The 12,190-nt window shown below is 27.9% G+C and overlaps 1 protein-coding gene and 1 long non-coding RNA gene across 3 annotated transcripts in view; one reads left to right on the top strand and one right to left on the bottom strand.

The window, feature by feature from the left end:
- The window catches only part of LOC106768771, a 3,696-nt gene extending 2,606 nt beyond the window's left edge, over window positions 1–1,090 (top strand). The window contains exons 3-5 of one of the 2 annotated variants that reach the window (XR_001376273.2): window positions 343–425; window positions 688–786; window positions 859–1,090. This is a non-coding gene — a long non-coding RNA (uncharacterized LOC106768771). The remainder of the gene's footprint in view (window positions 1–342; window positions 426–687; window positions 787–858) is intronic. The other variant, XR_002667339.1, reaches the window with a different exon arrangement.
- A 3,955-nt stretch (window positions 1,091–5,045) lies between these two features.
- Window positions 5,046–7,687, bottom strand: LOC106762377 (putative leucine-rich repeat receptor-like serine/threonine-protein kinase At2g24130). The gene is made up of 2 exons (XM_014646259.1): window positions 6,328–7,687; window positions 5,046–5,536 (listed from the first exon to the last, which is right to left on the bottom strand). The coding sequence occupies exons 1-2, from the start codon at window positions 7,685–7,687 to the stop codon at window positions 5,046–5,048; spliced, it is 1,851 nt and encodes a 616-aa protein (XP_014501745.1).
- Between the last annotated feature and the right edge of the window lie 4,503 nt (window positions 7,688–12,190).

The raw sequence follows: 12,190 nt of genomic DNA, 5'->3' as shown, positions 1-12,190 counted from the left end.
TTATTTACTTTCTTAAGTCAAGTAATCATGACAATTCATTATATATATATATATATATATATATATATATATATATATATATATATATATATATAATACCAGATGTATAACACTTATATCAAACATATTACATATATAATAAATTACAACTTAGTAGCTTTTTTTACGTACAAAACCTTGCTCTCTTATGTTAGGGTAGTTACTTGCATTAATGTTGATAAAAAAATATTCTTTAGTTTCTTACCACCTAAAGTTTTATTTATCTAATTAGATAATCGACAAGTAACATGTCTTTTATATACTTTCTTATTTTTTGTTCTACAATTGTGTTTTCATTTTCAGGAAAACCTCAAAAAACTTTCTATTCCTCAATTGGGTAGGGATCTTAGCACCAACCACATTGGAGGGGCCATTCATCTAGTTAGGTGAATAACTTATCTTCTTAAATGCTTGAAGACTTATTTCCTTGTTACATGATATTGGTTAGGTAAATAACTTGTATTATTGTGAAATTGGTTGGAGGAGTATACGGTTGTAATGAAAGCATGACTTTCTATTAAGAGTTTAAACTTGCATATGGTATATAATTATTTGTTATCATGCACTGAATCTGTTTAGAGTTTACTAGAGTTTTGATTTGCTGCTAAGTTTCAATTTTAAAGATATTTTTTACTTTTGGTTTTCTAGTGTTCAAGACAACCCAATGACAATGATTGTGGGTATTACGTGTATCAATATATGAAGGAAATTATCACATATTGTGAAAGAGGAACAATTCCAACTTATGTAAGTTATCTTTATTGTCTAATTAATTTGTAGTCAAATTTAATTAACTAATTATATTTTTTTTTCTTGCAGAATTTGTCTAGTTACAGATGTCGACAATATCGTGACAGCCAGATAATTGAAGTTAGGAAAAATTAGTGTTTACATTTAATCAGTACATACTTATAGGTTATGTTATGGTGATGTATATGCTTATAAGTATTGATATGATATATATATCTTATGATTGTATATATTATCTTATAAAGCAATGTCATGTCATGACACATATTAGACAACTTAACTATTATATTTTGAAATATTAGTGTACCTATAATTTTTATTCATATTAATGAACATTCTTTGTTGAGACCTTTGTTATATTTTATTCAATATTTTATATTTTTTGTATATAATAAAACCAATAGATAACTTTTACATAATAGAATCAATATTTTATATTTTCTTTTCAAAAAATATTTTATATTTTTTGAAATATTTTATTTTAAAATTAATTATTTTTTTTAAAAAATTTAAATCAATAGATAGCGCTTTTTTAAATAAGCGCTATCTATATTGGTGGCTGACAATAGATAGCGCTTATTTAAATAAGCGCTATCTATTGGTGGCTGACAATAGATAGCGCTTATTTAAATAAGCGCTATCTATTGGTGGCTGACAATAGATAGCGCTTATTTAAATAAGCGCTATCTATTGGTGGCTGACAATAGATAGCGCTTATTTTAGAAGCGCTATCTATTAATAGATAGCGCAGACATAGATAGCGCTTAAAAAGCGTTATCTATGATAAAAAAAGCGCTATCTATGCACTTTTTTGTAGTAGTGCTTGTTATTGATATATGCTTCTTTCATTAATTGTTAGAGATATTCTTCTTTTCTCAAATTCTTGTGATGATTTATTCATGTATAGCATAAATCTTATGATTTGTCTAAGTATCAGGAGATTTCATACTCCTAGGGTTGGGCAGATTTGGGGATGTGACAACTCTCCTCTTCTCTCCCTAAGATTGTTACCAATAGATATCTTACAAATCACGATATGTGAAATTCTCCCAGGAACAATATTACCTAGATATAGGAATAGGAGGACTGGTTGCCTTTAAACTTTTGTGCAAATGTAATGCATAATTAATTGCTAGGGAGACAAGACATTGCAAACTAGTGATTAAGAGTAGGCTCTCTTCACTGAGACATCGGGTTTAGGGTAAATTAGAAAGTAGCATTGACTTTAATGAAGAAGATGAATTTGTTTATGCATGAGAGTGATTAGGTGAAATCTAAACCCTAACAACATATTCATATCATATTATCAACATCATCCATTCACTTTTGTGTTTAGCCTCAATTGATCAAATTGCATTCATGTTTATCTTTCCGCACTTTGCATTCAAAACCTCAAAATATTGTTCTTCTGGTCTTAATTAGTTAAGTAAAAACGCAATTGTTTAATGTCGTGAATCTCTTAGGAAAACGATACTTGATCTTACCATTTTATATTACTTGATATGATTCGGTATATTTGCCGAAATCTTAACACCCTCGCAATATATTTTTACTTTTTTTCCAATGTTTGGGAATGAAAACTCCTAGAAAAATCAGATAATTATAAACAAGAGATTTAAAAAAAAATATGGTGTGTTTTAACAAATAAAATTCATTTATAACAAAACTATTTCATATTAAAAAAATTTAATATTCAAATACTGATTTCATTATTTTTAAACTACTATATTTCTAGATTTTTTACATTTTCTCCAACAAGAAAATAACACAAAATACTTTCTGTTGCGCTCATACACACTTAAACCTTTCATACCTTAGGTGTAATATGATGGACCAATGGCTTCTTCAGCACATAAACTTTGTTGGGTCCTACATTTTGAATGAATTTGGTAGTTGTTATCATTTCGTTTTATCACATATCACAGATGCATTCCCAAGTTATTTGTTATTTCTTGACAATAATTTTAACGTTGACTCTTCCTTGCTTTAATGCAAATCTACGTTTTTTCTGCATTTCCAAGTTTTTGCTGCTTGATAATCATTCTCATTATATAACAAGTAACTTGCCGTTTCAAAGTTTCATTTATTTATACTTAAATCAGGCATTAAACTAACATTTTCTTTATGGAATATTAAAAAATTATTATTCTTATGAAATCCTTTTGAGAACATTGTTTTCACTCTTATTCCAATTTTGAGAATGGGAACCAAAGTAAAAACAAAGTAACATTTTTACAAGTAAAAATTTTCCCAACTGAATCAGACACTTACCATTACATGATCTTTGATAAGCTCATGTATATATTAAATGGCCTAGTCAGAGTATTAGCTTTTCAAAATTTTAATTAATCAGACTTCAAAATGTGATAAGGAGTTATGTCAGATGTAAGTTAGAAATTCTACATTCTATCCTGAACCTCTTTATGCTATGTTTGTTTGACATACACTCACATCTTTTGGCAATAATATTCTCTACTTTCCTTTCAGTTTTAAACTCTGAACTTATTCTATATTTTAACTTCCTTATTTTATTTTGAATATTTAAGACGTTTGAATTTGAAATGATTATTTTTCAATTTAGTTCTTTCATCAACTATATGTATATAGTAAATATTTCCTCTCTATAAATAAGTTTAAAGTGGTGATCATCACGCTGTTTAGTATACATCTATAATTTTTCAATCGTAATGTAATGAACTAAAAATTATTTTAGACGAAAGGTTGGATTATAAGAAAAAAAATAGTGAATTGTTGATAATATTGTTGGGATAAACTTAAATTTTAGGGTTTTATTAATATTTTTGTTTAAATCTTATTTTATTGGTTTTGGGTCTAGAAATATTTGATTTGATTTAATAGAGATAAAATAGAGATGGGTAGTTATGATTTTCTGTTTACCTAGGTAGAATATTATTTTATGATAGAATAAGCCGATTTTATTTTTAAGTGAGTTGATATTTTATTGTTAATTTTTATTATTTTGTACTTGGTCCAAGGCCCCTTGCACGTATTTAAAGATTGCCAAAAATGGAATGAAGAGTAAAATTATTTAGGTGGGTCATCAACCTTCTCCTTGTTAGACCCAACAAATATGTATCACAATCACAACACCCCAACCACAGGATCAACTCTAATGTGAGACCCTTGAAGCCAGGTCAGTAGCTTTCGCAACCTTCCAACTTTTGGAAGGTGTGAAAGTTAGAGTGATTGAAATCACATTCGAGTATGAAAATATTGTGATTCTTTGACAAGATGTGATCTAGTCAACTCATTTCTTGTCAAAGATTCACAACGTTTTCGTACTAACCAACTAAACTTATAATTTGGAGTCCACTTCCTAAGCATCCTCCTTTCCTTATTTTCCTTGGTTTTAAAACATCCCAATTTTTATATAATTTTTCATTCTTCTATATATTTGAAATTTAATTAACTCTTAGAACGAAATCTGGATTATAAGATAAATATGAGTTAATTATTAATAAAATGCATAACAACTTATATTTCATTACAAGCACAATGCTTAATAAAGTTCGTAATTTAATAAAAAGTAAAACTTCAAAAAATCAAAGCATTCACACTATAGTTTCCCAATTCACAGTGAAGATGTTTTTATGAGCAGTAAGGGAATTAGAAGAAACCATTGCCTTGTCCAATCATTAACAAGCCTGATTGTTGGAGTCACGCAAGAGAACCGTTCTTCAAGGGCCTGAAAATTGAAAAATAAAATACAATCATGTTTTCATGTTACTAACGGAAATCATTGTTTTTTTTTTATGTTTTATAAGAATATATATCATTGATCTTATTGCTATTTTATTTTGTAGTTATGCAAAGTTTTCCATCCAAATTTGCAAAAGATTGTCCACTATAGAGTCTTATTGAAAAAAAAAAAGAGGAAGTAAATAAACACTAAATCAGCATCCAAACCAGAAAGAAGGTATTATCTTCATTAATTCACATGCTATATTTACACATTTAAGTTTTATTGAGCAATAAATCTTTAGTCTTTGACATAATATTACAAAAGCAAGTCTTTGTATTTCAAAAAATTAGTTCAATATTTAATATAATCATTACTTGTTAATTTTATTTTAACAAGTGAAATTTGTAGAAGAAATAAAAAAACACACGATAAAGTAGAATTAAAATAAGAAAACCATACAAATTATGTAAAGAATATAATATACTGATCAATTTATTTTTACTTACCTTAAATATTTTTTCCAAAAGATTGCTACTTTGACATCTCGGATAACTTATTCAAGAAGTTGAAATAAGAATGTCTCCAAGAAAGCTTGAATAAGATTGAGCCAAACACCGTCAAGAAACTTAGAGTACATCCAATTGCCATACTTATGTAAAAAATCATTATTGAAAAATGAATATTCATCTTTATAAACTTTAACATTTGGTTCTTGTGCTAGCTTCTCATCAATATAACAATTCTCGAGTGGTGATCCACATAGATCGATATTATTTTCATAACTAGATTTATTGAAACTCTGTAATTGTGTACCTATAGGAATTTGTCCACTTAGATGGTTGTGAGACAAATCTAGCACACCAAGTCCATAAATTTGAGCAAGACTTAAAGGAATTGAACCAACATGCCAATTTCTTGACAAATCAAGAGAATCCAGTGATACTAACTTTCCAATGTTTGAAGGAATTTTTCCAATCAAATTGTTTCTTGATAAGTTCAATGAGATCAATCCAGATAATTTTTCTATTTCAATAGGAATTTCTCCTGAGAAATGATTGTACGAAAGATCAATGATCTTTAAAAGAGACAAACCTTTATTCAAAAACATTTGTTGTAAACCTTTCCATGTCAACAATGCATTCAAATCATATGTCTTGATCGTTAGAGAAAGGCCACTCTTTAAAATATATGAATGACTTCCATCATACATGAATATGTACTTTGAGCCATTAAAGTAAGGTTTTTTATGCATTTAGGAATTTCTCCAGATAAATTATTTATTGAGAAATCCAAGACTTGAATGTTTCTTAGAAAACAAACCTCTGAAGGTAAACTCCCATAGAATTTATTATTTCTCAAACTTAAAATTTGCAATTCTTTTTTTGTCCGAATCCAATCAGGGATAAATCCTGATAGTTTGTTACTTGACATATCAAGCATTATTAGCTTTGTGCAATTCTTCAAGGAGAAAGTAATCTCTTCTACTAAATTGTTGTTTCTCAACAATAACGCTTGAAGATCAAGAAGTGAGCCCATTGATGTAGGAATTTTTCCTGAAAAGTTGTTGTGACTCAAATCCAAATAAATTAGTGAGTTCAATTGTCTCCAATAATTTGGGATATGTCCAAATAACTGATTGTATGAAAGGTCTAAATAGAATAAAGTTTGGACAGTACCATCTCCACTCAAAAAAGAAAGAGGATCTGTGAATTTATTTTTCGATAAATCAAGAATGTCAGAATTTCGTAGAAATTGAGGAATAGAACCTTCAAATTGATTTGATTCAAGGGACATGGAATCAAAACGATGTGTTATTTGAAAATTTGAAATTATACCTCGCAGATGATTGTATGAAATATTCATTGTCGTTACTTTTTGCAGTGGTAATTTAGCCCAAAACCATTTAGGAACAATATCTGAGATTGCAGCTTTTGAAACATCAATATTAAAATATTTATTTTGTGTCTGCAACCACTTCGGAAATGTTGGACCTAATTTGCAAGATCTCAAGTTTATGATGAACAACTGAAAGGGTAGAACCCAATTTTGGGTAAATGTCAATGCCAATGAATTATCAGATAAATCTAATATATGTAACTTAGACATGTTAGTGAAATGATAGTCACTAAGCACACCTTTTAAAGAATTTGAATCTATGTAGAGTTCCTCCAGTTTAGATGGAAATGAAATATTCTCTGGGATCTCTCCATTTAGCTTATTTTCAGAAAGATATAATCTTTTTAAAGATGTGAATGTTGAGAAGTCATGTAGTGTGCCACTGATTTGATTCATGTGTAGACATAATTCTTGTAATGAATATCTAGCACATCCAGACAAGTGAGAAATTATGATTGGAAGCTCATCACTCAAGCTATTATTAGAGATGTCCAATGACAACAGAGAACATGCATTTCCAAATGATTTTATCAGAAAGATAGAGCTCTTGTAACTGGGAGAGATTTCCAAATTGAGATGGTATATTTCCTTTAAAAGAATTGTCACTAAGATCAAGATACTGCAATGGGAGAGATTTCCAAGTTGAGATGGTATATTTTCTTCAAAAGAATTGCCATTGAGACTAAGATATTGCAACCGGAAGAGATTTCCTAGTTGAGATGGTATATTTCCTTTAAAAGAATTGCCACTAAGATCAAGATGCCGCAATTGGGAGAGATTTCCAAGCTGATGAGGGATTAAACCCTCTAAAGAATTCCAAGCAAGATTTAAGTATTTCAAATGAGAAAGAAAGCCTAATTGACTGGGAATTTCTCCGCCAAAATCACATAACGAGAGATCAAGATATCTCAAGTTTCTGAGAGAAGCAAGAAACTCTGGAATGTGACTCCCTGGAAAATAATTATGACTGAGGTTCAAATACTGTAATTTTGGCAACTCCATCAACGACTTGTGGATCTCTCCCCTCACATAAAACTCATAATAGTCTCCATGAAGGTGGAGGCCTATAATATGGGAGGTGAGGTTGCTGCAGCGAATCCCCTCCCATTGGTAGCAGTCGGGAGTGGTCCAAGAAGAGAGCATGGCATAACGATTAACAATGGCAGCCTTGAATTGGAGGAGTGCTTCCCTCTCTTTTGGAAGGCATCTCATTTGCTGTTCTCCATCAACAACCTGCGACACCACACACAGCATAAAAATCATCAATCTTAAATCAACAGGAGTTGTGGCTGTTATCATCACACATAAAAATTGATGGATAGAATGCGGTGAGTACTTTCGAAAACCTTCACTTGTGAAAGGACTACAACTACACTATATTTATATGTCCGTGTATATTTATTTTTTTCATATGACTAAGTTTGTTTAATACGTTACAAAGTTAATATGGATCTAAACTAGTGAAATTACTCTAATCAATCTCACGTGTAAGTTCAAAATCCAACACATGAAAAAAAAAAAAAAGAGAGTCAAGTCGAGATATGGGAGAAAAATATAATCGATTAAAATTGACCTTTATTCATTACTGAAAAAAATAATTCTCTAATTAAGAAAATTATGAGAATTATCTCTAGTATCTTAAGGAGAAGTTAGTAAATAATTCAATTCAAATATAAAAACAGTATACGAAAGGATGGTTGCATTAAGAAAGTATTAAAAAATAAACACTATTTATTCTTGAAATGATTCATTGTATTTACAAATATTTAATTTGAAAATTATGCTAATATTAATTTTTTTATTATTATAAAAATTTAATAACCGTGTACAATTATTAACTCAAAATTTTACATTAAATTTTTTTATTTTTCATACAATTTTATATTAATTCACAAATAAGTTTTAAGTTATAAATATATATTAAAATCTCAACTTTTTTACCATAATTTTTGTGACACCTTCTTATCTCAAATGAGTAATGTAAAATGTGAAAAATAAAAAATAAAAGAGTTAAGATATATTTAAAACTTAATCAAGTAAAGAAATAAAAGTTTGAAAAGAAAATTCTTGGTGTTTACAGTTAATAATAAATTTATAATAAAAAAACTTAAATAAAATTTCATAAATTTTACTTAAGTTATTTAAATTAACAAATATCTTTTATCTTTTGAAATATATATGGTATCATCATATAAAGACATTTTCAATATGAAGTAATATGGAAGCACATAAGTAAGTTTCTACTAATAGAAATCTTCAAAATTCACTCTCAGCTAAAAGTTAATTAATTAGATAGGTTAGTCAAAGCAGTACAAAATTTGTCCCAATCAACTCTAATTTAACTCATAAACAAATTTCCTGTTATAAAACTTCCAACATAGAATATCGTAAAAACACTCCTGCTCAAAGATTCACAGATACTTTAAGAAAATGATGAATGAGACGGATCGGACACTCTATATCTCAATTGAAGACATAAATTTTACTAGAGTTATCAAAATGCGTCACAATCCGCGGATCAACCCGGCTTATCACGGGTTCGGGCTGGATTGAGTTTGAAAAAATTGTATTTTTTTTTTATGCGGGTCAGATTTTAACCTGACTCATTTAAATTCGACTCATGCAAGTTAGATCCTTGGTGGGCCGGGTTGACCCACCAACCCACCTACCTAATTTTATTTATTAAAATTTAATTTTAATTTTATAAAAAGATATTTATTATTTGTTTTTTGCTTGAAAAAATTATTTAAGTTTCCTATTTTTAGAATTAATTAAACACTTATGTTGGGAGTGAAATTTGAGAATAAAATTTGTTTAGATTTGAATTATAGAAAGTTTGTAATTGCTTTTATTAAAAAAAATTGAAATTAAGTGAGCCTGTGAGTGAACCAACATATTTAATTACCAATCTGTGGTGGGTCGGGCCGGGTTCGAATTTTTTTGGCTCGCTAATAAATGAGCCGGGTTGGATTGACACACTAAGTGACTAACTCGTAGTGGGCCGGACCGAGCCGGACCAAATTACTTGTTTTGACAGCTCTAAATTTTACTCAAAGATATCACTATTCTATTTTTATAAAGTCTTTTTAGAGTATAAATGATATAAAAAATTATATTAACTCTATCAAATTTACTTTTATCCTGTTTGAAAGAAAATACAAATTACATACGAATTAGTATCTTGACTTCAAAATTTATTGCACTATTTTACTGTATCTAAAATAAAAAAGAATATATATATATATATATATATATATATATATATATATATATATATATATATATATATATATATATATATATATATATATATATATATATATATATTTATAACTAAGTTTTAGATTATTTTTTTAGGGTAATGTTTGAGTTATGTTTTTAGATATGATTTTTTAGTGCTATGTTGAAAAACAAATTTTCAACAAATTACAGATAACTTCCAAATCTTAATTAATAAAGGAATTACAAGCCATCATAAAAAGATAAGAAAACCTAATAATTTTTTGCATTTGTTAGTAACATTCAGTTTCATATTATTTTTATTATGTTTATACTATTTTCTGTGAACTTTATTTTATTTAAATAGTTTCATGTAAGTAAATAAAAAGACTTGCCGAAAAATTGGGTCATCGCATTACAGAAAATGAAATACAACTACATATGGTACTAATTTCTTAGACAATTTAATAAATGAAAGTGAATTATTCTATCAAATTTCAATTAAAAAAGTTTTTATTTCAACATGACCCTTTTGATATCAATTTTTAAATCACACGCAGAATTAATCAGCCACTTAAAATTGTCATCAATTTTATAAATCATATATGCAGTTTATTAGTCATTTCTAGGGGTGGACAAATCAAACTGAACTATACTGCACTGTTAAAAACTGAACTGTAAAACAGTTCAGACAAACTGAACTAAACTATACTAAATTGTACTAAATTACAGTATGAACTAAACTATTAACTGAATTGTAAACTACACTAACTGAACTGTAAACTGCATTAACTGAATTGAACTATTAACTGAATTGTAAATTGCACTAACTGAACTATTAAGTAAATTGTAAACTACATTAATTTTAACTAAACTACAATATAAACTGAATTGAACTACTAACTATACTAATTTTAAACTGAATTGTACTAATTTTTAAACTAAATAGTATAACAATACATGTTCTTTTTAATTGAAATTTATTTTAATACTTATTTTATTTTATTCATGAGTGTCTAATAAATTGATTTTTAATTATTTAATATTATTATTTTCTATTTTATTTATATTTCTTTTATTATTAAATATTATTTTATTTTTTATTTATTTATTTTATTTTATTATTACAAAAATATAAAAAATAACATCATACACTAACACAAAATAAATAAATATATACGATTTGATTATCTACGCACAGAAGAAGTTCATGTGGATGAACATTGATGAATACTACTTTCTAATTACTAACAAAACGAAGGAAATTTCAAAGCTGATTCAACTTATTATTGAGATTGGAATCTTAGATATATATAAATATATATATATATATATATGGGTTTGCTAACTTGCGCCTGTTTTTTAGTTGGTACATTTTAGCAATGTGTACCGGGTTTCAGTAGACAAAAATACCCTTATATTATGAATTCTAAGTTTTAAGGTTAAGGATATTTTAATAATTTTCATTCTTAAAATTAAAAAAAATAAAAAAAGAAATCTCCAAACCCTTACCCACCTCTTTCATTTCTCTCAACGCTTTCTCTTTCATCTCTTTCACTCAGACTTTTTCTATGTCATCCCTGCTCTAGCCCCAATTGAAAAAAATCATAAACATTTGTCTTATTTTAATAATTTTCATTCTCAAAACTAAAAAAAAAACCAAACCCCTTACTCACTTCCTTCATTCCTCTCAACCCTTTCACTCAAACATTTTCTCTATTATCTCTGCACTAGTCCCAACTAAAAAAACACTCATTATTAAATAAAATGGTTAGAGAAAAAAATAACTTACATAAATAAAAAAATTAAAACACCATTTTTTCTTTATATAATTTTAAATAAAATTTCAAGATTTAGAATTTTTATTGTTTGATTCTATCGTTGAGAATTTTATTGTATTTTGATTTGTTTTTTCTTTAGAAAAGGAAAACAAGTTAATGAATTTCTACCAAAAAAAATTAAATGGCCACGGAGCAATGTTACTTAGTGTGTCAGAATGTAAAGGAAGGATGCTCATAAGTCTTGGTGCAAGTTGTGTCAGTCGGCTGTAATATATAGTGAAGATAATGAAATTAAAGAGATTATGAATGAACTTTTTTCGGAAGGTGAATATGTCAATGACTCAACTCTTTACAAAAGTAAATTTTTTAATAATGAGTGTTTTTTTAGTTGGAGCTAGTGTAGAGATGAGAGAGAAAATGTTTGAGTGAGAGAGATGAAAGAGAAATGGTTGAGAGGAATGAAGGAGGTGAGTAAGGGTTTGGGGTTTCTTTTTTCAGTTTTGAGAATGAAAATTTTTAAAATAAGGCAAGTGTTTGATTTTTTTCAATTGGGACTAGGGTAGGGATGACAGAGAAAAGGTTGGAGTGAAAGAGATGAAAGAGAAAGGGTTGTGAGGGATGAGAGAGGTGGGTAAGGGTTTGGAGGGTTTCTTTTTTTATTTTTTTTATTTTGAAAATGAAAATAATTAAAATATCCTTAACCGTAAAACTTAATTCATGATATATAAGGGTATTTTTGTCTATTGAAATCCGGTACACATTGCTAAAATGTACCAACTGAAAAACAGGCGTACGCAAGTTA

The sequence above is a fragment of the Vigna radiata genome, chromosome 1 (genome assembly GCF_000741045.1).
Source record: "Vigna radiata var. radiata cultivar VC1973A chromosome 1, Vradiata_ver6, whole genome shotgun sequence".
NCBI lineage: Eukaryota > Viridiplantae > Streptophyta > Magnoliopsida > Fabales > Fabaceae > Vigna > Vigna radiata.
The sequence above is the reverse complement of the archived record's forward strand: the minus strand, read 5'-3'. Positions and strand labels throughout refer to the sequence as shown.

Coding starts and splice junctions, on each gene's coding strand:
- LOC106762377 (XM_014646259.1), bottom strand. CDS start 7,687: ATGATAACAGCCACAACTCCTGTTGATTTAAGATTGATGATTTTTATG. Junction 5,537..6,327: donor TTCATACAATCATCTGCGAG/GTATAATTTCAA, acceptor ATCATTTCTCAG/GAGAAATTCCTATTGAAATA.